At 43.4% G+C, this 27,800-nt stretch overlaps 3 protein-coding genes across 6 annotated transcripts in view; all 3 read right to left on the bottom strand.

Moving 5' to 3' along the window:
• The window catches only part of LOC110508067 (aldehyde dehydrogenase family 3 member A2), a 31,312-nt gene extending 24,391 nt beyond the window's left edge, over nt 1–6,921 (bottom strand). For 2 of the 3 annotated variants that reach the window (XM_036965656.1, XM_036965654.1), the window contains exons 1-4: nt 6,542–6,921; nt 1,261–1,439; nt 957–1,085; nt 553–655 (exon numbers count right to left, since the gene is read on the bottom strand). In XM_036965656.1, the coding sequence (XP_036821551.1) occupies nt 553–655; nt 957–1,085; nt 1,261–1,416 (388 nt within the window). In that variant the 5' untranslated portion in view covers nt 1,417–1,439; nt 6,542–6,921. Of the gene's footprint in view, nt 1–552; nt 656–956; nt 1,086–1,260; nt 1,481–6,541 lie in introns of all 3 variants that reach the window. The other variant, XM_036965655.1, reaches the window with a different exon arrangement.
• A 128-nt stretch (nt 6,922–7,049) lies between these two features.
• On the bottom strand, nt 7,050–22,075 carry LOC110508068 (aldehyde dehydrogenase family 3 member A2). Of its 2 annotated transcripts, none has more exons than XM_036965659.1 (13): nt 21,587–22,075; nt 20,782–20,984; nt 20,302–20,430; nt 19,829–19,931; nt 18,549–18,634; nt 15,897–16,105; nt 15,350–15,467; nt 13,611–13,752; nt 13,189–13,355; nt 12,799–12,898; nt 12,426–12,664; nt 7,533–7,866; nt 7,050–7,324 (listed from the first exon to the last, which is right to left on the bottom strand). In XM_036965659.1, the coding sequence occupies exons 2-12, from the start codon at nt 20,941–20,943 to the stop codon at nt 7,852–7,854; spliced, it is 1,470 nt and encodes a 489-aa protein (XP_036821554.1). In that variant the 5' UTR covers nt 20,944–20,984; nt 21,587–22,075; the 3' UTR covers nt 7,050–7,324; nt 7,533–7,851. The 2 variants fall into 2 exon arrangements, with proteins under 2 accessions (XP_036821554.1, XP_036821553.1); XM_036965658.1 differs by having other exon boundaries at nt 21,497–21,637.
• A 4,453-nt stretch (nt 22,076–26,528) lies between these two features.
• On the bottom strand, nt 26,529–27,569 carry LOC118944686 (zona pellucida-like domain-containing protein 1). The gene has a single exon (XM_036965042.1). The coding sequence runs from the start codon at nt 27,567–27,569 to the stop codon at nt 26,529–26,531; it is 1,041 nt and encodes a 346-aa protein (XP_036820937.1).
• Nucleotides 27,570–27,800: the final 231 nt, after the last annotated feature.

Below are 27,800 nucleotides of genomic sequence, written 5' to 3'. Positions count from 1 at the left end.
ACCTCTGGCATCTTCCCCAATATTTGGAACCAAGGACTGATCACCCCAATCCACAAAAGTGGAGACAAATTTGGTTGGTGTGGTAAGTGTGTGTGTCAGAGCTGTGTGTAAGTTGACTATCCAAACCATTTGGGATTTTCAACAGATCAATGTTTCTTAGAAAAAGAAGTGATGCAGTCAGTCTCTCCTCAACTCATAGACAAGAGAGACTGACATGCATAGTATTTATATCAGCCCTCTGATTACAATGTAGAGCAAGATGTGCCACTCTGTTCTGGACCAGCTGCAGCTTAACTAGGTCTTTCCTTGCAGCACTGGACCACACGACTGGGCAATAATCAAGATAAGATAAAACTAGAGCCTGCAGGACTTGCTTTGGGGAGTGTGGTGTCAAAAAAGCAGAGCATCTCTTTATTACAGCCAGACCTCTCCCCATCTTTACCACCATGAAATGTATAAGTTTTGAACATAACAGTTTACAATCTAAGGCAACGCTGAAAATAAACACAGCTATGGAGGAATAGTAATGGAGGGGAAAGATAAACATAGTACCAGCAGCGATGGCCCCGACCAGGGGCTGCAGGGTGAGGGCCCAGGGATAGTTCCAGGCCCCGATGATGAGGACCACTCCCAGGGGCTCTGGCTGGATGTATACCTTCAATTACATGAAACTGTATTAATCCTCTCAGTCAGTGGCTAAATGGTTCACATATATACTCCTAGAAATAAAAATCTCCTTCAGCTGTCCCCATGGGGAGAACTTTTAGAAGAAACCTTTTGAGATCCATGTAGAACCGTGTTGGGTTTCATATAGAACCCTCTGTGGGAGGGGTTATTCAAATGATTCTCCAATCGGAGACAGCCGTAGGACCTTCTTTCTAAGAGAGTAGTAGTTAAGTGTAAATGTCTGCTGTAAAGGACTGATGTATTTCACTGATACGTGGTCCACACTGTACCTGGTCTGAGATGGTGAGGAGGCTCTTCTCTACTGGCCGAGGAGCAGCCCACTGCGCCAGCTTTGACACAGCCAGGCTAATCTCATTCTCCAGGCCGATCAGCTCCAACAGCGGGGTGTCGTACTGGCTCTGTGGAATGCAAAGTGAGGTGTATTGATGTGAGATAAAGGACACGTTCCAAATGGAACATCACGCCCTACTTTTGACCAGGGCACAAAAGGCAATTTCACTTTACTTCCTGAAATGTTTGTCTTCAATTTTGTAATTGACCCCAACCCTGATAAGTCCAGTGTGAAGATTTTACCCTGTTGATGTCCTGTTTGAGGGCGGTGGCGATCTCTCCCTGTCTGTCTGTGATCATCCTCTGGAGGGACTTGAGCTGCTGAACTCTGAACTCCAGGGGTCGCGACCTCCCTGCAAGGAAGTTCTCCCTGGCCCGCTGCACCACCTGCATCTCCATGGAAAAGTGTCACCAGCACACACCTGGATAGACAGACCGACAGACACAGGTCACCAACTCGCACCTGTAGAGTACACACACAGGTACCTGTCACCACACCACACCTGTACAGACAGACCAACAGAGAGTACAGACAGATACAGGTACCTGTCACCAGACCACACCTGTACAGTATAGATACAGGTACCTGTCACCAGACCACACCTGTACAGTATAGATACAGGTACCTGTCACCAGGCCACACCTGTACAGTATAGATACAGGTGAACATCTTTTCTACCTACGGCAGGGGACGAGGAGCGCACAGGAGTTCGCTTTGGACTTTCGGACCCTGGCCTCCGGAGCAGGATGGAACGACAGGGCCCTGATCGACTACTATCGCTGCAGTTTGTGCAAGGACCTCCGTCGAGAGTTGGCCTGCAGGGACACCACCCTCATCTTCGAACAGCTGGTAGACCTGTCCATTCTGCTGGATAACCTGCTGGCTACCCGCGGATGTCCAGATTGGGGTCTGTTGGTTCCATCCCCCAGTACCGCCGCTCCGATGCCCACGGAGTTGGGAGGTGCTGCGCTCAGGGAGACCGGAGGAGGTTCCGTCTTGTGCACCATCTGTGGCCGCAGAGGTCACACTTCCGTTCGGTGCTGGGTTGGTTCCTCTGGGGGTCAAGGCAGCAGGCAGGGCACTCTGGCATCACCTCAGGTGAGCCGGCACCATTCTCACCCAGAGCCCTCTGTTGCACATTACTTTTCCTGAGTTTTCCCCGCATTCCCAGCATAAGGCGCTCCTCGATTCAGGAGCGGCTGGGAATTTTATTGACAGATCATTTGCCCATATTTTAGGGATCCCCATGGTTCCTGCGGCTATGCCCATCCTAGTTCACGCCTTAGATAGTCAACCATTAGGGTCAGGGTTGATTAGGGATGCCACCGCTCCTCCGGACATGGTGACGCAGGGGGGTCACATGGAGAAAATCATTTTCTTTCTCATTGACTCTCCTGCGTTCCCCGTGGTGCTAGGCTTACCCTGGTTAGCTTGTCATGACCCCACTGTTTCATGGCAACGGAGGGCTCTCACGGGGTGGTCGCGAGAGTGCTCGAGGAGGTGTTTAGGGGTTTCCGTAGGTGCTACTACGGTGGAAAGTCCAGACCAGGTCTCCACCATGCGCATTCCCCCTGAATATGTCGATTTGGCTCTCGCCTTCTCCAAAAAGAAGGCGACTCAATTATCAACCCATCGACGGGGGAAAATGTGCGATAAATCTCTCTTGTTGTTGACGGTAGTTTATGGATATTAAACGACACCGTTGTAAATCAGTTTTCGCTCTCCTGCGCCTGACTTCTCTGCCGCCAGTACCCACAGCATTACATCGTTGGTGCAGCTGTAGAACCTTTGGAGGATCTGGGGGCCCATGCCATATCTTTTCAGTCTCCTGAAGGGGAAAGGTTTTGTCGTGCCCTCTTCAGGACTGTCTTGGTATGTTTGGACCATGACAGTTCGTTGGTGATGTGGACACCAAGGAACTTGAAACTCTCGACCCGCTCCAGAGGGCCATTATCAGCAACCATCACTCCCGTGTTCCAATGGCACGTTGTGTTAGCTAATCCAAGTTGATCATTTTAAAAAGGTTAATTGATCATTAGAAAACCCTTTTGTAATTATTACCTCCACCCAGCTGCCCACTGCACTGAGGAAACACTGTCACTACCGATAAATCCACAATAATTGAGAATCTCAACAAGCATTTTTCTACAGCTGGCCATGCTTTCCACCTGGCTACCCCTACCCCGGTCAACAGCCCTGCGCTCCCCACAGCAACTCGCCCAATCCTCCCCCACTTCTCCTTCACCCAAATCCAGATAGCTGATGTTCTGATACACCTGCAAAATCTGGACCCATACAAATCAGCCGGGTTAGACAATCTGGACCCTGTCTTTCTAAAATTATCTGCCAAAATTGTTGCAACCCCTATTACTAGCCTGTTCACCTCTCTTTCGTATTGTCTGAGATTCCCATTGATTGGAAAGCATCCCCTCTTCAAAGGGGTAGACACTCTAGACCCAAACTGCTACAGACCTATATCAATTCTACCTTGCCTTTCTAAGGTCTTTGAAAGCCAAGTTAACAGATTACCAACCATTTCGAATCTCACCGTACCTTCTCCACTATGCAATCTGGTTTCAGAGCTGGTCATGGATGCACCTCAGCCACGCTCAAGGTCCTAAACGATATCATAACCGCCATCAATAAGAGGCATTACTGTGCAGCTGTATTCATCAACCTGGCTAAGGCTTTCGACTCTGTCAATCACAACATTCTTATTGGCAGACTCAACAGCCTCGCTTGGTTCACCAACTAGTTCCCCGATAGAGTTCAGTATGTCAAATCGGAGGGCCTGTTGTCCGGACCTCTGGCAGTCTCTATGGGGGAGCCACAGGGTTCAATTCTCGGGGCGACTCTCTTCTCTGTAAACATCAATGATGTCGCTCTCGCTGCTGGTGATTCTTTGATCCACCTCTACGCAGAAGACACCATTCTGTATACCTCTGGCCCTTCATTGGACACTGTGTTGACTAACCTCCAGACGAGCTTCAATGCCATACAATTCTCCTTCTGTGGCCTCCAACTGCTCTTAAATGCAAGTAAAACTAAATGCATGCTCTTCAACCGATCATTGCCCGCACCTGCCCGCTCATCCAGCATCACTACTCTGGATGGTTCTGACTTAGAATATGACTACAAATACCTAGGTGTCTGGTTAGACTGTAAACTCTCCTTCTAGACTCACGTTAAACATCTCCAATCCAAAATTAAATCTAGAATCGGCTTCCTATTTCGCAAACAAAGCATCCTTCACTCATGCTGCCAAAACATACCCCCGTAAAACTAACCATCCTACCGATCCTTGACTTTGGCGATGTCATTTACAAAATAGCCTACAACACTCTACTCAACAAATTGGATTCAGTCTATCACAATGCCATCCGTTTTGTCACCAAAGCCCCATATACTATCCACCACTGCGACATGTATGCTCTCTATGGCTGGCCCTCGCTTCATACTCGTCGCCAAACCCACTGGCTCCAGGTAATTTACAAGTCTCTGCTAGGTTAAGCCCCGCCTTATCTCAGCTCACTGGTCACCATAGCAGCACCCACCCGTAGCACGCGCTCCAGCAGGTATATCTCATCCCCAAAGCCAATTCTTCCTTTGACCGCCTTTCCTTCCAGTTCTCGGCTGCCAATGACTGGAACAAACTGTAAAAATCACTGAAGCTGGAGACTCTTACTTCCCTCACTAGCTTTAAGCACCAGCTGTCAGAGCAGCTCACAGATCACTGCACCTGTACACAGCCCATCTGTAAATAACTCATCCAATCTACCTCATCCCCATACTGTATTTATTTATCTTGCTCTTTTGCACCCCAGTATCACTACTTGCACATTCATCTTCTGCACATCCTACCATTCCAGTGTTTAATTGCTATATTGTAATTCCTTCGCCACCATGGCCTATTTATTGTCTTACCTCTCTTATCCTACGTAATTTGCACATGCTGTATATAGACTTTCCTACCATATTATTGATTGTATGTTTGTTTATTCTATGTGTAACTCTGTGTTGTTGTATGTGTTGAACTGCTTTGCATTATCTTGGCCAGGTCGCAGTTGCAAATGAGAACTAGTTCTGAACTAGCCTACCTGGTTAAATAAAGGTTACATTTTTTTTTTTTTGGAGCATCAGCATTTGTGGGTTTGATTACAGGCTCAAAATGGCCAGAAACAAAGACCTTTCTTCTGAAACTCGTCAGTCTATTCTTGTTCTGAGAAATGAAGGCTATTCCATGCTTGAAATTGGCAAGAAACTGAAGAGCTCGTACAACGCTGTGTACTACTCCATTCACAGAACTGCGCAAACTGGCTCTAACCAGAATAGAAAGAGGAGTGGGAGGCCCCGGTGCACAACTGAGCAAGAGGACAAGTACATTAGAGTGTCTAGTTTGAGAAACAGACGCCTCACAAGTCCTCAACTGGCAGCTTCATTAAATAGTTCCCGCAAAACACCCGTCTCCACGGCAACAGTGAAGAGGCGACTCCGGGATGCTGGCCTTCTAGGCAGAGTTGCAAAGAAAAAGCCATATCTCCGACTGGCCAATAAAAATAAAACATTAAGATGGGCAGAAGAACACAGATGCTGGACAGTCTATCTCCTTTCCCAGTTTCATCAACAGTTCTGAATTCACGCTGCTCCAGATGCATAGGGCGTTGTACCTAATAAAGTGACCACTGTGTCTATAGACTTTCCACAACGTGTTCTGGGAATACCTGGGGTATTAAACATTTGGCTGTAAGTGTTCAACAGTTTAATCTATTACCTCAGGAGATGGTACTATTCAGCTTGTCTGGGGATGACAAAGGACTTCAACAAAGCCTAAATAGAAAATGATTGGAAGGGGCCTCTTTGCTGTTAAATTAGAGACATAAATAAATGACCGTTGTGCCTTGTAACTACTTTAAACATGTGCAGCTGTTGCACTAACAATGCAAACACTGATTTGGCATACAATTTAAGACTGTAAACATTGTACAACGTAATGTAAACACTGTCTGACTTCATATAGAACAAATTGCACCTGAAATGAACATTTCTTTAAAGTTATTGCAAAATAAATGCATATTTTCACTTTTTTTCTGTGACAATCACTGAATTAGTTATTGATTTCTTCATCTTTTAAATGCAATATTTGAGATTTTATGTATTTCTATCAAGTCAAAACTGGAATTTCTACTCAAAACAAAGAATAGAATAAATCATATCTAGTTTGATGATTCTGTGACAAAACGGTGAATTAGTTATTGATTTGTACATTTTTAAATGGCTTTTGGCGAATGTCTGATGAATGTCCGATTGTGTAAATATAAACTTTACCTCAGTTATAAAAGCCTTTAGAATTATTAGTTGGTTGGTTGTCAATCCTAAAACGGTATACAACTGAAATAACTGTGTAATGAACGTTGTAATTACTCTGATAGACTACATACAGTACTTTGTCTGTTGGATACATCTAAACAATTATGTTCCATATGTAACGGATGTGAAAAAATTTGTACTGTTACACATACTCACACGTGAATGAAAGCATCAATCTGGAGCAACAATACACGAAATCAATGATCCCGATTTATCCAAGTAGTGAAATCACCGCTGGCAGTGTAAAAAAAATAAGCTATCAGAAACGTTCCTATCCTGTGCAATAAAAACAAAATATTGGTGTATAACCAACGAGGTGAACAGCGTTACTGCCACAGTACAATACAGTCTGTCCTTGTTCCTGCCTCACTGACGTGACCGTGGGAGGCACATGGCTGCACATTTAAAGTTTATCGCACGAGGCTACCGGGGTATCGTTTACCCCATCAGACGTCACTAATAACTAGGTAGCTAGGTAGACGTTTTTTTTGCATTTATACAAAATGGAAAATTGAGCTACGAAATGGCCATATGGTTAGTCCTACAATATCCCAGAATTGTATTCATGAAGTTGAACAGAATGTTGTATGAAATGTTTTTTGCTAAATATACATTTTTTTTGTTGTTAAAAAGTGACATCGAAGAAGTGTAATAAATACCCATAAACAAGATAACTTTTTATTTGAAATGAATAACTCTTCACGGTCTTATTTATATATTATTTCACAGCTAAGCCTAAATGTCATTTTAATATCTTAAATAAAACATGAACAATGAGATGATCAGTTTAAGACAGTATATAAGGCAGGCAACTTTTCTTTTGATACTAAACATAAAAGTACTGTTGACATAATCAGTATAAAAACTAGTACAACAAGAGGCACATTCTCTACATTACAAAACAGTTGCACTCCTTTAGGAAATTCCCAGGAATAATGCCCTGGGCGGCAGGGTAGCCTAGTGGTTAGAGCGTTGGACTAGTAACCGGAAGGTTGCGAGTTCAAACCCCCGAGCTGACAAGGTACAAATCTGTCGTTCTGCCCCTGAACAGGCAGTTAACCCACTGTTCCCAGGCCGTCATTGAAAATAAGAATTTGTTCTTAACTGACTTGCCTGGTTAAATAAAGGTAAAATAAAAATAAAAAAAAAATGCATGGTACTCAGTCTTCCATTGAGGTTAGAATCCATTTGCAACAGCGCACCAGAGATGAAATGTGTAAGACACGATACGAAAAATAAAAAAAATAACCTCAAATATACAGGTTCACTGGCATCATAAACACCTCTAAAATGATTAATGGTTCATAACCCTTGTTCTAAAAAAGAGTTAAATAATTGTGATTTAAAATAAACTATTGCAATTTTGCTATGTTTATGACTGACACTGAGACATAACTGTTGCCCCAGCAAGTCTAAATCAGGGTCCAAGATGGCGGAGCCTCACGTACAGTTTCCCCACATCAGCATCACCGCAGGAACCTCTGCATGAAACACAAGGCACAGAATGTCTCCCATCATCGCTTTTCACAAACAGGACAACGATGAATATGACAATCAACAGGGGCACGGCACACTACAAAAACAGATATGTGTAGAGGTACCAGAGGACCCAAAACAAAGGCCTTGTTTTGTGAAGGAGAATGCATGCTGGGTAATTAAAGGGGGCTGTAGATCATGTTTCTAGTGTTGTGTGTTTAGATTTCCTCAACAACACCAAACATTGTCTGAAGGAGACAAAGCCAATCTTGTGTTGGGAGCACAAGGGTTCTGTCCACAATGTCAACCTATTCCCTATATAGTGCACAACTTTTGACCACAGCTCTATGGGCCCTGACCAAAAGAAGTGCACTATGTAGGGAATAGGGTGTAATTTGGGACGGACACCATTCTATGGAGCTGTGGGAGTTAAGAGAGGGAATGTTCGCATAATGTATCTTCCCATCTCTGTGAAAATGTACTTTCCAGGATGGATTCAAGAGACAAAATAGAAGCACTCAGTTATCATTTAGACACAAATAGCTCATTGAAAAACAATAGCTGGGATTCTTTCGAGATAATCATTTAAATCGTATTAATAGACTTTTTTAATTTGAAAATTAATAAATAAATAGAACAGTTGACAACATAAACTACTTATAATAGAAAAACACCTTATTCGGCTAACAAGCTGCAGTTCGCTACACTCGCATTAACATCTGCTAACCATGTGACCATTAACATCTGCTAACCACGTGACCATTAACATCTGCTAACCATGTGACCAATAACATCTGCTAACCACGTGACCATTAACATCTGCTAACCATGTGACCATTAACATCTGCTAACCACGTGACCATTAACATCTGCTAACCATGTGACCAATAACATCTGCTAACCACGTGACCATTAACATCTGCTAACCATGTGAAAATTAACATCTGCTAACCATGTGACCATTAACATCTGCTAACCATGTGACCAATAACATCTGCTAACCATGTGACCAATAACATCTGCTAACCACGTGACCATTAACATCTGCTAACCATGTGACCATTAACATCTGCTAACCACGTGACCAATAACATCTGCTAACCATGTGACCAATAACATCTGCTAACCACGTGACCATTAACATCTGCTAACCATGTGACCATTAACATCTGCTAACCACGTGACCATTAACATCTGCTAACCATGTGACCAATAACATCTGCTAACCATGTGACCAATAACATCTGCTAACCATGTGACCAATAACATCTGCTAACCATGTGTATGTGACCAATAACATCTGCTAACCATGTGTATGTGACCAATAACATCTGCTAACCATGTGTATGTGACCAATAACATCTGCTAACCATGTGTATGTGACCAATAACATCTGCCAACCATGTGACCAATAACATCTGCTAACCATGTGTATGTGACCAATAACATCTGCTAACCATGTGTATGTGACCATTAACATCTGCTAACCATGTGTATGTGACCAGTAACATCTGCTAACCATGTGTATGTGACCAATAACATCTACTAACCATGTGCATGTGACCAATAACATCTGCTAACCATGTGTATGTGACCAATAACATCTGCTAACCATGTGTATGTGACCAATAACATCTGCTAACCATGTGTATGTGACCAATAACATCTACTAACCATGTGTATGTGACCAATAACATCTTCTAACCATGTGTATGTGACCAATAACATCTGCTAACCATGTGTATGTGACCAATAACATCTGCTAACCATGTGTATGTGACCAATAACATCTGCTAACCATGTGTATGTGACCAATAACATCTACTAACCATGTGTATGTGACCAATAACATCTGCTAACCATGTGTATGTGACCAATAACATCTTCTAACCATGTGTATGTGACCAATAACATCTGCTAACCATGTGTATGTGACCAATAACATCTGCTAACCATGTGTATGTGACCAATAACATCTGATTTGAGTATCAGTCTGTTAGTGGGACACACAAACTTCTATGTCAGCATCCTAAATGGCACCAGTTTTTAATCAGTGGTTTAGAGAGCCAATGGCACCCTATTCCCTATGTAGTGCACTACATTTGACTAGACCCTGGTCAAAAGTAGTGCACTAAATAGGGAATAGTGTGCCATTTGTGATGGACTCTATATCTCCTCTCTCTTCCTTGGATCACCGGTCACTGAGAGGTTGTCGTTATTTAAACCAGTCATGACCGAGACGCTCCTGTCCCTCCCTCTGCCCTCACACAGGCCACAATGGTATTTAAGTAGGAGGGGCTGTAGTGACCGGCCGAGCTAAGACAGGGATCTATTGTGGGGATCTCAACTGTTTCATAGTATCCACTTTTGGGATATGTCCAGAATGGCACCCTATTCCCTATGTCGAGCACTACAGGGTCTAGTCAAACGTAGTGCACTACATAGGGAATAGGGTGCCATTGGCTCTCTAAACCACTGATTAAAAACTAGAGCAGGAAGGCCTATTAGCAAACTCAGTCTGAACCCCCCCTGAAAAATCAGGGAAAAACAGTTACCAGGATATATATTTTGAAATCTGAGTTTATAGTTTGGGGCGGCAGGTGGGCTAGTGCTTAGAGCGTTGGACTAGTAACCGAGAGGTTGCTGGATCGAATCCCTGAGCTGACAAAGTAAAAATGTGTCATTCTGCCCCTGAACAAGGCAGTTCTTCCCTACTAGGCCGTCATTGTAAATAAGAATCTGTTCTTAACTGACTTGCCTAGTTAAATTAATACTTTATTAAGTGTTGCAGTGTCTTGCATCCTCGATTTTACATCTCCCAACACTTAGAGATGTTTTGATCAACTAAAACCTTGTGATTGGAGACTTGTTGACCACATGTACATGGCACCTTGGGGATATGGTCTAATTACCATTGGAAAAACGTTTTGGAAATGTGTTTCAATTCATGTTGTTATCCCCTCGGTCAAAATGCACATCTTGTTTTGACATAATATTTATAGTCTATCTGACCTGTACTATAGTCTATCTGACCTGTACTATAGTCTATGTGACCTGTACTATAGTCTATCTATCTGACCTGTACTATAGTCTATCTATCTGACCTGTACTATAGTCTATCTGACCTGTACTCTAGTCTATCTGACCTGTTCTATGGTCTATCTGACCTGTACTCTAGTCTATCTGACCTGTTCTATGGTCTATCTGACCTGTACTATAGTCTATCTGACCTGTACTATAGTCTATCTGACCTGTACTCTAGTCTATCTGACCTGTTCTATGGTCTATCTGACCTGTACTATAGTCTATCTGACCTGTTCTATGGTCTATCTGAACAGTACTATAGTCTATCTGACCTGTTCTATGGTCTATCTGACCTGTACTATGGTCTATCTGACCTGTACTCTAGTCTATCTGACCTGTACTATAGTCTATCTGACCTGTTCTATGGTCTATCTGACCTGTACTATAGTCTATCTGACCTGTACTCTAGTCTATCTGACCTGTTCTATGGTCTATCTGACCTGTACTCTAGTCTATCTGACCTGTACTCTAGTCTATCTGACCTGTTCTATGGTCTATCTGACCTGTACTATAGTCTATCTATCTGACCTGTACTATAGTCTATCTGACCTGTACTCTAGTCTATCTGACCTGTTCTATGGTCTATCTGACCTGTACTATAGTCTATCTGACCTGTTCTATGGTCTATCTGAACAGTACTATAGTCTATCTGACCTGTTCTATGGTCTATCTGACCTGTACTATGGTCTATCTGACCTGTACTCTAGTCTATCTGACCTGTACTCTAGTCTATCTGACCTGTTCTATGGTCTATCTGACCTGTACTATAGTCTATCTATCTGACCTGTACTATAGTCTATCTATCTGACCTGTACTATGGTCCATCTGACATGTACTCCAGTCCATATATCTAACCTGTACTATAGTCTATCTATCTGACCTGTACTATGGTCTATCTGACCTGTACTATAGTCTATCTGACCTGTACTCTAGTCTATCTGACCTGTTCTATGGTCTATCTGACCTGTACTATAGTCTATCTGACCTGTTCTATGGTCTATCTGACCTGTTCTATGGTCTATCTGACCTGTACTCTAGTCTATCTGACCTGTTCTATGGTCTATCTGACCTGTACTATAGTCTATCTATCTGACCTGTACTCTAGTCTATCTGACCTGTACTCTAGTCTATCTGGCCTGTTCTATGGTCTATCTGACCTGTACTCTAGTCTATCTGACCTGTTCTATGGTCTATCTGACCTGTACTCTAGTCTATCTGACCTGTACTCTAGTCTATCTGACCTGTTCTATGGTCTATCTGACCTGTACTATAGTCTATCTATCTGACCTGTACTCTAGTCTATCTGACCTGTACTCTAGTCTATCTGGCCTGTTCTATGGTCTATCTGACCTGTACTCTAGTCTATCTGGCCTGTTCTATGGTCTATCTGACCTGTACTCTAGTCTATCCGACCTGTTCTATGGTCTATCTGACCTGTACTATAGTCTATCTATCTGACCTGTACTGTGGTCTATCTGACCTGTACTATGAAGGCAGTCATGGCAGAGAACAGGGCCAGTAGTGCCATGCGTCTGAGCCGGCGCAGGTTGACCCGCTTCAGGAGGAAGAAGCGTGCCCAGCCCAGCTTCTTAGCCGTGTGGGGCGGGTAACGCATGGCGTTGGCATCCTCCAGGTTGAGCTTCTTAATGAGACAGGCACGCAGGTGGCTGAGCTGGTCAAAGCCGTGCTGGCTGTGGTAGCGTCCCATACCACTGTTACCTTGGGGAAGGGAGGGGAGGGACACACACACACACACACACACGTCAGGTCAGGTACTAACAAGGGTGCCATTAAGACACACACATAACACACATATCAGTATCATATGTGTGTGTGTGCTGGTGTTAACTTACCCACCCCTCCGAAGGGGAGAGCACTGACAGTGAAATGGACCAGACAGTCATTGGCCACTAGGGCCCCACTAGAAGTCTCTGCTATCACCCTCCTGATCAACTAGAGGTGGAGGGAGGGAGGGAGGAGAGAGAGGGATGGAGAGAGGGGGAGAGAGAGAGGGAGAGAGGTGGAGAGAGATGGAGAGAGGGGAGAGAGAGAGGGAGGTAGAGAGAGATGGAGGAAGCGAGAGAGAGACAGCGAGTCAGAGGGAGAGAGACAGAGAGACACTAACTTAGTATTTAACGTAGGTCATAAGTCATATTCATTAATATGTATATGTTTCATTAGTTAAAGTTTCATTAGTTTAATCTTACAGACTTTAGCTTTGATTTGACTTCTATTGTCTTTACCTTGTTGTCAGGTGAGAACACGTAGAGGGCCAGAGGCTTCTCTCTCTCATTGATGAACTGTATAGCCTCGTCCACTCCACTAACAGTGACAATGGGGAGCAGGGGACCAAAGATCTCCTCTTGCATCACCTTGGAGCCCCCTGTCACGTCCTTCAGCACCGTGGGGGCTGAACACACGCGCACATTGAGGAATAACACAATAACACACACAGTGAGAAGGGGGGGGGGGGGAGGCTCGTGAATACTACAAACTTGAGAAATAACACACACACACAGGGGCCTCGTTAACGTACCTACACACACACACACTTGGAGACAGAACACACACACACACACACACACACACACACACGCACACACACACACACACACACACACACACACACACACACACACAGCCTACAGGGGCCTCGTTAACGTACCTATGTAGCATTGTGACTGGTCGCTGTCTCCTCCGATGGCCACAGTACTCCCCTCGAGCAGTGACATCACCCTCTGGAAGTGGCGCTGGTTAATGATGCGTCCGTAGTCCTCGAAGGACTTTGGGTCGTCCGTATAAAACTCCTAACGCCAGCACAAAGGTCAAATACACTATTGCGAATGACCATTAAAATGCAGCTATGGGGCCTAGTGAAAGTCTGCACCCTCTTGCATGTTTTTCCTTAACATAAAAAGGGATGGAATTATACTTTTCCCCCCCCTCTATTTACCAGTATTGTGGTGGCAGCATCATGTTATGGGTATGCTTGTCACCGGCAGGGACTGGGGAGTTTGTCAGGATGAAAATAGATATGAAAAGGAGCAGAGCCCAGGTAAATAGTTTGAGGAAAACCCCACCTCAGTCTCTCGAGTTGTATTTTTTCTACGGGACAACTACACAAATGTTTATGCAAAAGCAGTGTCGAGTGTTCCTGAGTGGTCAAGTCTCAGTTCGGACATAAATCTGCTTAAAATAAAAAATCAGAGTCAAGGTTTAAATAACACTGTCCATTAATGATCCCCAACCAAATTTACTGAACCTGAGCAATTGACACCAAGTATTAACTCAGGGGGTTGGATTTATCCAATTATCATATTTCATTTTTTTTTTCTTAATTTGGAAAATGTTGTAGAATTTTATTTTACTTTGAAAATGTGGAGTAGGGTGTGTAGATATGTTGTAAAACACATTTAACTGTGGAGTAGGGTGTGTAGATTTAAATGTGGAGTAGGGTGTGTAGATTTAAATGTGGAGTAGGGTGTGTAGATTTAAATGTGGAGTAGGGTGTGTAGATTTAAATGTGGAGTAGGGTGTGTAGATTTAAATGTGGAGTAGGGTGTGTAGATTTAAATGTGGAGTAGGGTGTGTAGATTTAAATGTGGAGTAGGGTGTGTAGATTTAAATGTGGAGTAGGGTGTGTAGATTTAAATGTGGAGTAGGGTGTGTAGATTTAAATGTGGAGTAGGGTGTGTAGATTTAAATGTGGAGTAGGGTGTGTAGATTTAAATGTGGAGTAGGGTGTGTAGATTTAAATGTAGGGTGTGTAGATTTAAATGTGGAGTAGGGTGTGTAGATTTAAATGTGGAGTAGGGTGTGTAGATTTAAATGTGGAGTAGGGTGGAGTAGGGTGTGTAGATTTAAATGTGGAGTAGGGTGTGTAGATTTAAATGTGGAGTAGGGTGTGTAGATTTAAATGTGGAGTAGGGTGTGTAGATTTAAATGTGGAGTAGGGTGTGTAGATTTAAATGTGGAGTAGGGTGTGTAGATATGATGGAAAACAAGTTCAAGGGGGTGTTGACTTTGTACAGGCACTGAGTGAATTACAGCTGCTGTCAACTTCTTTAAGAACAGGGGGGTGGCAGGGAGCCTAGTGGTTAGAGAGTTGGGCCAGTAACCGAAAGGTTGCTGGATCGAATCCCTGGGCTGACGAGGTAAAAATCTGTCATTCTGCCCCTGAACAAGGCGGTTAAACCCACTGTTGACTTCTTTAAGAACAGACGTGACATAGATCTTAGTTGCCGGATAAAGGTTCTGTATGAGTGGTCTGGAGTCAACACCGGTTCTGAGCTAATGTACCCCTCCTTGTACTCTGGGTCAGATGAAGTAGTGGAAGGTTAATTACCCTACTGTATGTGTAAGCCCCATTCTGCCCCATTTCTATTCAACTCATTTGTATAATACCGTGATGCATTTCCTGATCTCCTCCACCACTCTGTCCTGGATGCTGGGTTCACACAGGATGTAGTCTGGGGCAATGCACGTCTGACCACAGTTCACAAACTTCCCCCAGGTGATACGCCTGGGGAAACACAGAGGATTAATGGGCTTCTCATCTGAGTAAAATATGAAACAGACTTTGAGCTGTTCTCATCTGAGTAAAGTATGAAACAGACTTTGAGCTGTTCTCATCTGAGTAAAGTATGAAACAGACTTTGAGCTGTTCTCATCTGAGTAAAGTATGAAACAGACTTTGAGCTGTTCTCATCTGAGTAAAGTATGAAACAGACTTTGAGCTGTTCTCATCTGAGTAAAGTATGAAACAGACTTTGACCTGTTCTCATCTGAGTAAAGTATGAAATGGTCTTTGAGCTCTTCTCATTTGAAACAGTCCTTGAGCTGTTGCAGTGACGCTGCCCACAATATACAATTTCCAAGATTTTAGATGACCAGGGACAAAATGACACAGATTGAATAACTCTCAAGGAATATGGGGCAGTCTGCCACTGACCGGCACGCAACTCTGAGGTCGACGTCCTTATCGATGTAACAGGGGCTCTTCCCCCCCAGCTCCAGGGTCACAGGGGTGAGGTGTCGGGCTGCGGCCTCCATCACCAGTTTACCCACAGTGCTGTTCCCTGTGTAGAAGATGTGGTCGAAACGCTGACGCAGCAACTCCTGGGTCTCTGAGACACCCCCACACACTACAGGGTACAGCTCCTGGGGAGGACACACACACACACACACACTTCAGTTTCCTCTCACCATAAACAGAAGCCTACGACACAAGAGGGTTTGAAATGAGAATTTAAAGGAAACACAGTGGCCTTCAGACAGGATTCACACTCCTCGACTTTCCCCACATTTTGTTGTTACAGCCTGAATTTAAAATGGATTTGATTTACCTACACACAACAACAACAACAACAACGCCCTACAATGTCAAAGTGGAAATATGTTTGTTATAATTTTTTACTGATTAATAAAAAAAGTGAAAAGCTGAAATGTTTTGAGTCAACAAGTATTCAACCCCGTTGTTATGGCGATGCCTAAATAAGTTCAGGAGTAAACCCTTGCTTAAAAAGGTCACGTAATATGTTGCATGGACTCCCTCTGTATGCAATAGTGTTTAACATGCTTTTTGAATGACTACCTCATCTCTGTACAACACACATACAATTATCTATAAAGTCCCTCAGTCGAGCAGTGAATTTTAAACACAGATAATACCACAAAGACCAGGGAGGCTTTCCAATGCCTCGCAAAGAAGGGCACCTATTGGTAAAAACAAAAAAAAGAGAAGAGCATGGTGAAGTTATTAACAACACTTGGGATGGTGTATCAATACACCCAGTCACTACAAAGATACAGGCGTCCAACCTAACTCAGTTGCCGGAGAGGAAGGAAACTGCTCAGGGATTTCACCATGAGACCAATTGTAATTTAAGTTTAATGGCTGTGATGGGAGAAAACTGAGGACGGATCAACAACATTGTAGCTACTCCACAATACTAACCTAATTGACAGAGTGAAAATAAGGAAGTCTGTTCCAAAACATGCATCCTGTTCGCAACGAGGCACTAAAGTAATACTGCAAAAAATGTGGCAAAGAAATTAACTTTTTGTCCTGAATACAAAGTGTTGTGTTTGGGTCAAATCCAATAAAACACATTACTGAGTCCCACTCTCCATATGTTCAAGCATAGTGGTGGCTGCATCATGTTATGGGTATGCTTGTAATCGTTAAGGACTGGGGAGTTTTTCAGGATAATAAAGAAACAGAATGGAGCTGAGGACAGGCAAAATCCTAGAGGAAAACCTGGTTCAGTCTGCTTTCTACCAGACTCTGGGAGATTAATTCACCTTTCAACAGGATAATAACCTAACACACAAGGCCACATCTACACTGGAGTTGCTTACCAAGAAGACAGTGAATGTTCCCGAGTGGCCGAGTTTTGACTTAAATCTGCTTGAAAATCTATGGCAAGACATGAAAACGGCTATCTAGCAATATTCAACAACCAATTAGACAGAGCTTGAAGAATTTAGAAAAGAATAATGGGCAAATGTTGCACAATCCAGGTGTGGAAAGCTCTTAGAGACTAACCCAGAAAGACTGTAATCGCTGTTAAAGGTGCTTCTACAAAGTATTGACTCGAGGGTGGGAATACTTATGTCAATGTGATATCTGTATTTCATTGTCAATACGTTTGCAAAAAAATAAAAATAAAAAAAACATGTTTGCACTTTGTCTTTATGGGGTATTGTTTGTAGATGGGTGAGATTTAAAAATAATATTTCATCCATTTTGAATTCAGGCTGTAACAACAAAATGTTTCAACAAGACGTAAGAATAACACGAGTAAAGTAAGTAAGCAGAATACATACAGGGTCAGTACCATATTAACAATGTACAGGGATACTGGAGTGATGGAGGTAGATATGTAGAGGGGTAATGTGACTATATACAGGGTCAGTACCATATTAACAATGTACAGGGATACTGGAGTGATGGAGGTAGATATGTAGAGGGCTAATGTGACTATATACAGGGTCAGTACCATATTAACAATGTACAGGGATACTGGAGTGATAGAGGTAGATACTGTATGTATAGGGGGAAGGAGACATCAGGTTATGTGATAAACAGAGTAGCAGGAGTGTACAGTAAGTATCTGATGATTGTATGTGTGTGTGTATGTGTAGAGTCAGTATAAATGCATATTATGTGTGTGTGAGCAGATGATGGAGTGTGTGTTTGTGTGTGTGTAGAGTCAGTATAAATGCATATTATGTGTGTGTGAGCAGATGATGGAGTGTGTGTTTGTGTGTGTGTAGAGTCAGTATAAATGCATATTATGCGTGTGTGAGCAGATGATGGAGTGTGTGTTTGTGTGTGTGTTGGAGTGACAGTGTGTAGGGGCCATGTGAGTGTGCGTAGAGACAGTGCAAAAAAATAAGAATAAAATACAATGGACACCTCAGATAGTTTGTGTAGCCATTTTGTTAGCTATTTAGTTAGCTATTTAGCAGTCATATGGCTTGGGGATAGAAGCTGTTCAGGAGCCTGTTGGTGTAAAGGTAGAATAAGTCAAAGGGTTTCTGAAGGCTGTGTAAAGGAGTAAACATGCATCTGATAGGGATTTGATGCTAGTGAAGTGACCTTGTCCAGGTAGAGAGGGAGCAGTTCCTCCATGACCTTGGCTGAATGAGAGCTGACCTCTGACGGCTTAACCACAGCTGCATTACCTGAGGGAGGGAGGGAGGGAGGGAGGGAGGGAGGGAGGGGAGATGGGAGGGAGGGAGTGAGGGAGGGAGGGAGGGAGGGAGGGAGGGAGAGGAGATGGGAGGGATGAGGGAGGGATGAGGGATAGATGAGATGGGAGGGAGGGATGAGGGAGGGATGGATGAGGGAGGGATGAGGGAGGGATGGAGGGATGGATGAGGGAGGGATGGAGGGAGGGATGGATGAAGGAGGGATGGAGGGATGAGGGAGGGATGGGGGGATGGATGAGGGAGGGATGAGGGAGGGATGAGGGAGGGATGCAGAAGAGAGGTGGTATTAGACAGTGAATGTGTAATCATAACAACGTTATGTGAGGATTCTGTGTTATGCACTATAGCCCGTTACCATATATGTGATTGAATATTATCTGCTGTTGGCTTGTGTGGATGTATGGGTTATGCACCATGGCTGGCTTGAGACATTGTTAACAGTTTCAGGGCCATGGGCCTTTCTCGTGATGGAGAAATACAGAATAACATAAAAACGGACACATACAGAACGTAGTGTCGGGAACAAACGGTCTTTTGTTAGATAACAGGAGCCAGGTGCGTGATAACTGTATCGAGCATGGGCGCATAGATATTCTACACAACTACAACGACTGACCGCTGAAGCGCCCGGGGGCTGGGACCAGCTCGTGCGCCAACAATCAACGATAGGCTGGGTGAGTTTAAACCACGCCCAGTCTCTACTCTGACAGGCTGGCTCAGAAGCAGGAATGACTTCTGTCAGTATATTATAATATCTTTGTCAGGAACAAGTCAGTTCTCTGTTTTGCCTTGCGAGGTGTGACAGAGAGCCCGTATATACGAAAATTGCATTTACCACTTATTGCTTAGCTAATAAAAAATACATAGCATACATTCGGTGACTCAGTGTCATACTTATCCTGATACCAGATTCGATTGACGCAACCCTAACAGTTACAAGACTGTGTTAGCTCAATGTTAGCCTGCTGAGGTAAAGCCTAGGCATTAGCTCTATGCTAGCCTGCTGAGGTAAAGCCTAGGCATTAGCTCCATGCTAGCCTGCTGAGGTAAAGCCTAGGCATTAGCTCGGGGAGCTAACACAAGTTTCCAAGTCTCAGGCAAGGTTATTCATCACGCGAGCATTGTTTACACACAGAACCACCTCCATTACGTTTTCTACTACAGTACCTGCAGCAATAGCCGCGACCAGGGGCTGGAGGGTCACTGCCCAGGGATAGTTCCAGGCCCCGATGATGAGGACCACTCCCAGGGGCTCTGGCTGGATGTATACCTGTGACAAGACGTAGACTATGTTTTTAATCTATGATCCCCCATCCTTCCTATGTTCTGTAGGGGTGGCATGTAGCCTAGTGGTTAGACAGTTGGGCCAGTAACCGAAAGGTTTCTGGATCGAATTCATGAGCTGCCCCTGAACAAGGTAAAGCCTAGGAACCCACTGTTCCCAGGCCGTCATTATAAATAAGAATTTGTTCTTAACTGACTTGCCTAGTCAAATAAAGGTAAAATTTAAACGTTCTATGTTGTAAAAATACATTTAGGTGGAAACAGACAATGAGGTCCGATGGGCCCTGGTCACAAGTAGTGCACAATATAGGGAATAGGCTGCCATTTGGGACCCTCCAATGTTTATCTTGTCTTACCTCGTCTAAGATGGTGAGGAGGCTCTTCTCTACAGGCCGAGGGGCAGCCCATTCTGCTAGCCTCTCCACAGCCACGTCGATCTCCCCTTCCAGACCCAGGGTCTCAAACAACTCTGTGCTGTGTTCAGTCTGCAGCAGGTCAAGGACACACCATTACACCAATCAGTCAGTCAGACAGTCATATTTATATAGCCATTTTTACAAAAACATTGTCACAGAGTGCTCTACAGTAGGTTGACACATGGTTATAAGTGGGTTATAATTAGATGTCCAGACTACATATTAACAAATTCTAAAAACTACTTATAAACCATTTTACAACCCCCTTAAAGGATACCTTTATGTAAATTGTCAAATTAAACTCTCAAATGGTAACCAATTCCCTTTATAGTGTGCTACTTTTGACCAGGACCCAGGGCTCTAAAGTAGTGCACTATAAAGGGACTAGGGTGTAATTTGGGACGCCACTCCAACGCTCACCTTGTTAAGGTCCTTATTGACAGCGTCTGCAATGTCCTTGCGTCTCTCTGTGATGAAACGGTGCAGGTTCTTAAGCTGGTGAACTCTGAACTTCAGGGGTTTCGACATACCGGTCTGGAAGGCCCTCCTTGCCCTCTCTACCACCAGCTGTTCCCGAGACATACTACTACCGTACTGGGTCAAGGACTGGTAGAACAGGGACACTAAGGAAATGCATTATTGGGTTAGTAGCTAACGTTACATGTTGTGTGCTACCGAGGTACAGTGTGTGTGTGTGTGTGTGTGTGTGTGTGTGTGTGTGTGTGTGTGTGTGTGTGTGTGTGTGTGTTATCAAAACGGAGATAAGGATGCCTCTCTTATATTTCTACTCGTACATAACTATAGGGTAGGAATGTCAAAGTGTATTCATTAAAGCCAGTAGCCTAATAGGAGGAATCAACAATAATGCAAAAGTATATGTCTATGTGGTAGTAATACACACTATCAGAAGGCAAGGATCTTTACCAGGATATTCCTGTAGGCACTCGATTCCAAAACAACGCCTAGCATTAAGAGACTGTATAATCCTGGAGTTTTGCCATTCAAATAAAGGGGCTGAGCTACTAGCCAACGTTAGCTAAATGGCTAACAGCTAACAAAAAAACAACATTGAATTACAGAACCGTTCATATTCGAAGGCAACTAAAATGGCAAACCCAGATTTTCATAGCAATACCTTGTAAAGTCAGCAGAGAAATTTGGTATATTTTTGAACGAACGTTTGCACTTCAGTTGACCCCAATAGTGCAACACGGTAGCATCTCACCTCAGTACAGTAGCTTTCGTCCTGTTATCCGACAAAATTATAACAGTAACACCACGTCATCGGAGGGGGAAGGGCCACTACAGCGAACACCATTGCGGTTGGTTAAGCAATATGTCAATCCAACTCGAGAAGCAAGGTTTGTCAAATGACAAGTGTAGATCGGTTGACTCTTGCCCATTTGGGAAGTAGGCGCCGCCTATTTGATGGTGCCCACAGATGATAGAACAAAGAAACAGATGATTCACCGGATGTATAAATCCGTAGCATCCGGTTGGAATTTTCATTCCCAAATATGGTGAGGGGAGGAAGCTCAGTCAGAGAATAAGAGGCGAAGAGAGAGGTTTCACTCTCGCCAAAATCTGTCCAAAAATAAACCCAATTCGTTTCTACAGTAGCTGTGCGTAGGTAACATCATCGAGGAAGACAAGGCAGAAAAAAATAAGCTATACAACCTAGGTGTTGTGATAATTGCGTTGTTTGCTCTATAACCTGTTAGTTCATATACCTTGCCACCGTGATATATAGGCCTAGACAATAAGACACTGTGGCAGAATAAATTCAACCACACCTTTGTTTAATCACAAAACCAGAGAGCAACCTCTGTCTGGTGAAGTCCACAAAGCATATTCCATGTAACAAACAATTTTGTGATGTTACCCGCCTACATACAGACTCGAAATCATTGGCCACTTTAATAAATGGAACACTAGTCACTTTAATAATGCCACTTTAATAATGTTTACATATCTTGCATTACTCATCTCATATGTATATACTATATTTTAAAGCATCGACTGCATCTTGCCTATGCTGCTCTGTCATTGCTCATCAATTTATTTATATTTTCTTATTCCATTTCTTTACTTATATGTGTGTGTATTAGGTATTTGTTGTGGAATTATTAGATAATACTTGTTAGATATTGCTGCACTGTCGGAACTAGAAGCAAAAGCGTTTTGCTACACTCGCAATATAATCTGCTAACGATGTGTATGTGACCAATAACATTTTATTTTTATTTGATTTACATGACCTACAGCATTGTCTGGCAAATTCATGTTTCTGACATTTTCGGACTACAAAACAACTATTGATGTAGAACCACGGAGAGTTACCACAAGTCACAAAGAAAACGGGAGCTGCCTCCACTATTCCAGCACCATTTCAATTAAAACATTTCAACATCATCAAATCACCCCTGTTTAGTCTAAAACAGCGACAACCAAAATAGCGAATACCAATTTCGTCCAATCAACATAAGCTAGATATGATATGGCTGTCCATGATTTCTGATTTGTGTGTGTGTGTGTGTGTGTAGAAAAGTAGAAAAAACATGACTCACCCTACTTGTAGAGAAACGCCAATGTCATCCTCCTCTCGTTCATGTTGACGAAGCGGTCTATGACTCCGTCATACAGTACACTCTTTTAGTTTTGTTGTTCTTGGCTACCTTGCTAAAACGCTTGCTCGCTAGCCTAGCTTCCTTTCATGGGCAACGATGAGCCAACTAGTTAAGATTAAGCGTACTACATCTAACTACATATTGAACTTCCATCCTCTCAGGCCAGAGGCACAACAATTTATTAATTTGTGGTTGGATCAGAATTGCCGTTTTAATCATTGGCCAGTACGGAGAATTAAGTAAAACCACAAGTCCAAATCTCTATCTCCATACATGGCAAATTTAGGGAAGGGTACATTTTAGCTAGCTGGATAGCCACCGGAGGACAACGACACAACAAGTTTTTTCTGACAATGACATTTTGCTTTTGATTGGTGATTGGTCTGAAGCCAAATCCAAACCTTTTTTTGGACCATTCACATTCGATCTCACTCAGCTGATTTGAAATTATTTTATCTTTTTAAAAAAAAAATGTTATCAAGGGAGACCAAATGCTCACTGGCTTCGCTAGCGTTCAATGGGATTATTTTGAACCTAAGCTTGTCGCATTCCAGGCGTTGGGACAACGACTCCCATTGTTAAGGCGGAGACATGAGCATCTCGTCAATATACAGTGCATTTGGTAATTATTCAGACCCCTTCACTTTTTACACATTTTGTTATGTTACAGCCTTCTTCTAAAATGGATTAAATCATTTTTTCTTTTCTCTCATCAATCTACACACAATAGCCCATAATGACAATGACATAATTACAGGAAATTTGTGATAAATTCACAACGTTTTCTCTCCGTTCCCATGGGAAAATGTGTAGAATTGCCAAAAAGTTACTTTAAAAAACGTAGAGGCTACTTCTGTCAAGAGGGGTGCAAAAAAAAAAAAAAAATTGCACGTGAAGGGGCCCAAAATGGTATAGCTGTACATGCTATACACTCGCAAACTGAAAGCATATGTACAATTTATTGGTTAAGAGAGAGGACTCAAATATCACCTTAATTTGTAGCTTTATCATCGCTGCAAAGTTGGTTCCAGTTTCAGTCACTTCTTTGGCCACGTTCGCATGGGTCTAACAAAAACACTTTAATGACTGGTTGACATATGGAATTGTTTTAAGATGGTGGGTTGGCATATGGGATTGTTTTAAGATGGTCACACCAAGGATAATTTAGTTATTTGATTTAGAATTTTAGGACCCCAGGAAATCACAGATTTCCTGCAATTATGTCATTGTCATTATGGGGTATTGTGTGTAGATTGATGAGAGAGAAAAAAAACGATTTAATCCATTTTAGAATTGTGACCCCTTTAGGTCTAATAAAAATATTGAATGAAACATTTTCACCCATATTTCACCTTTTCATAGAGAGATCATATTAATGTGTAGTCCTAACTGTTCGGACAATACCAACAGAAGATGGCAGATCGGCGGTACCGACTTCCGGCGTGTCCCGTGACGCAACCCAAATCGTTCAAAAGCTACAGATGTTTTTGTGAGATCACTGATTTTCAGGATGTCTTACAGTCTGACGAACACCGCTGATGCGGAAGGCCGCCATTGGCGGATGTGAGGGATTGAGACGCAGCCCATGCAAAATGTATGCTAATTAGATTTACGCGGGGGCGTGGACATCAACTCTAGGTTAAGAAGTGAAATTGTAGAAATAGGCGGGGTTTATGATTGTGGCTGTGGTAACTAGTGACGTTAGTTACTCATTTCATGCAGCGTACCAGAGCAGTTCTTCCCCTGTCATATTAGTTTGTAGCCCAGATGCTACAGACAAAAGTTGGTACATCAGCATTACTGACTTCAGACGAGTCCCGTGACACTTGTGGGGGTCGTAGAGCAAAACGGAGCACACCCTTGTGTTCGTGAGAGTCTTCCCTCTGTAGGCGGATGTGAGAAGGCCGATCTTCAAGATGTCACCTGGTCTGACAAACAGTGTGTAGCTCTGCCACTTTCCACTGCATAAGAGGAAGGGCGACGTAGGTGGATGCGGTGGATTGAGACTCAGTCCATGCAAGAAAGCAGATATCTCTAGCTTAAATTGACAGATTTTGTGGCAGATTTATTTACTATGTTACTTATATGGATGCACCGGTGCCTCAATAGACTCTAGGGGGTTAAATAATAAAAATCAACAAAACATACTGTAGCAATTTTTGCTTTCCATATTGGCGGGATTGCGTAGGTGGTTTGCCTTTTACGCTGGAGACTCAGGTTCGCTTCCCACTCCCTCCGTTCGCTACACTGGTGTCAGAAGTGGGATGGTGGCTGTGAGGCAGTCCCACATGGCCCCAATGTGTGAGGGACACTTGTGGTTAGTCGAAGCACGTACCTTCCCGTTTGTAGGAGGCAGTCTAGTGATTCTCGCCACGTTACAATTAGTTATCGAGCCATCTTACCAGCACCAGCTAGCTTTCTAGCAGGTTGTTTAATGAAGGAGATATCATTTTTTAAATGAACATGTGAGATTTGTGAGATTAGAACAACTTTCCAATGATAAATATAGCTAGTTATCTACAAAAACAGAATCATACAATAAATCACCCCAAAAATGGCTCACTCACCATAACAGCAGATTGGTTCAAGTATCCTTTTGGAGCATGCAGCAGGTTTGAAATAAAATGTAAGCCCCGCCCTCGTAATTGAGTCAACCAACCACATTAATTCTTTCTTCGGGGCAGAGCTGCCTTCATGCCCTCGTTCATATTTTGTCGGGTAAATCGTAAATAGGACCTTCCTACTGGGATATATGCACTTGAACACCCCTCCAACTTGTCGTTACGACTAGGAAACTTGGCCATGATCTCTTTCCCACATGCTGAACACTGACTTCACGCACCACAAACATGACCGTGATTTCGGGTGGTCAATGGTGAGAACGGTTCTTGCTTTCCTTCTGAGCTCCGAGCACGTGAACGCTCCAAGTCTTTCGTCCGATCACTGCGACAGGACGTGAACGCGACATAAGTACATTAGTCATGACATTAAATGAGCACCTGCACATAGCACTAGCTAAGTCTGTAATAGTGTATTTATATAGACACAGCACTAGCTAAGTCTGTAATAGTGTATTTATATAGACACAGCACTAGCTAAGTCTGTAATAGTGTGTTTACATAGACACAGCACTAGCTAAGTCTGTAATAGTGTATTTATATAGACACAGCACTAGCTAAGTCTGTAATAGTGTATTTACATAGACACACCACTAGCTAAGTCTGTAATAGTGTCATTACACAAACACTCTAAAAGGTGGATTGTTCTATTCTTTAGTATGCACAACATTAATCAGCTCTAGCAGACAAATAACTAGAAAAACAAGATCTCCCAAATGTAAACAAATGTGAAAAAAAGGCATGATAAGTTGAGTCCTCCCCCAGAGTAGTGAGACCAGCAGGTGGACACACACAGACACACACACACACACACGGTCTTGAGCTGAGGACCCCATTTATACTCGGAAGTCAATGCCACCAACCTGACCTCTATTTAAAGGAACAACGCCGTCCTGTGTTGCTGACCCGTATTTCAACTCATTCAAGGTGGAGCAGTCAACCCCCTTTTTAATGGTTTGCGTGTCCCGTAGAAGACTGCTGCCATTATAATGACAGTAATGCATACGAATGCCAGAAAGCCCACTGCCACACCAAGTCCTGTAGAAGTGTCTGAGTTGTTGCTGGCAGTCTCCTGTTCTTTCATTGCCACAACTCTTTCTGCTCTTATGGTGATAGGAGTAGAGCTAATGGTTGTGTACCCTGTCACTCCGTCTACAATTTCGGGAACGGCATTCCTTCTCCTCCGGTTGGTACATTGTTTAAGAGTACTGCAGGCGCTCTCCTCACAGAGACGGGTGATGCAGTGGAGGAAGTAGGTGGACATCATCTCATTTGGTTGCTCCACGAATCGGAAGGCCGGGAAGGAGAAGCAGGCACGTTGGCTCTCTCCGTTCTCTCTGATGACGGTCGACGGGTCGACGTTGCAAGGGACAAACAGGTTGAAGACAGTGGAGTTGTCACCGTCGGGTTGTGGAGAAATGGAGGCGTAGCATTGGTCCAGGAACACGTGGTAATGGGAGGTCAGGTTGGTGGCTTGGACTCGAGTGTAGATTTCGGTCCTCAGCTCAAGACCCTGTTTCGGAATGATTAAGGGCGAAATGTAGTCGTCATCGCTGAAAAGATTAAGACTCAAAGTGCTGACGAAAGTACCATTGTTGTCCTTAACCGCAATGGAAGATGCAGACGTATCAATCTGGGTGTTGTTGGTCAGGTACTCTAAGGGATAGGCGCAGGAGTAATGATACTTCAACTCAGTGTTGTAAGTGACCGGCCGTGTGGTGGGATCGTAAGATCGGACCACCCCGCTGATGTTGACCGTCTGGACGTTGGAGAAGTCAGAGAATATCCCCGTGCCTGCAGCGCTGGTTGTCCTGAAGAGGCTGCCACAGGAATTGGTTGTGTTGAGGGGGAATTCAAACCTCACGACAGGTGGAATCACACTTTGATCTAAGGTTCCCTTGCAGGCTGGGCCATTCATGACGTGGTTGAGGATAAGCAGGGACTCGTTGTAGCCAGTGTACATGGCTGGGCAGATGAGGATAGCCAGGCCAATAGATTTGGTTCCACAAGTTACCGAGATGTCAGTGTATTGTGGCCGTCTTAAGTTTGTTCCACAGTCAATTAATTGTAGTTGACTGTTCTTTGCGCCCATCACGGCAAAAAGTACAACGCTGAGAAGTTTCATTTTTGTTTGCGTTCCTTGCTGTGTTCATATCTTGACTGTCCTGCTTCATTACAGGTGCTCTTATAGCCA

The sequence above is a fragment of the Oncorhynchus mykiss genome, chromosome 27 (genome assembly GCF_013265735.2).
Source record: "Oncorhynchus mykiss isolate Arlee chromosome 27, USDA_OmykA_1.1, whole genome shotgun sequence".
NCBI lineage: Eukaryota > Metazoa > Chordata > Actinopteri > Salmoniformes > Salmonidae > Oncorhynchus > Oncorhynchus mykiss.
Note: the sequence above shows the minus strand (reverse complement) of the source record. Positions and strands in the feature narration are given on the sequence as shown.

Coding starts and splice junctions, on each gene's coding strand:
- LOC110508068 (XM_036965659.1), bottom strand. CDS start 20,943: ATGTCTCGGGAACAGCTGGTGGTAGAGAGGGCAAGGAGGGCCTTCCAG. Junction 18,635..19,828: donor GGTCGCGGCTATTGCTGCAG/GTACTGTAGTAG, acceptor TCCCTCCCTCAG/GTAATGCAGCTGTGGTTAAG. Junction 13,356..13,610: donor CCAGTCACAATGCTACATAG/GTACGTTAACGA, acceptor GCGTGTGTTCAG/CCCCCACGGTGCTGAAGGAC.
- LOC118944686 (XM_036965042.1), bottom strand. CDS start 27,569: ATGTACACTGGCTACAACGAGTCCCTGCTTATCCTCAACCACGTCATG.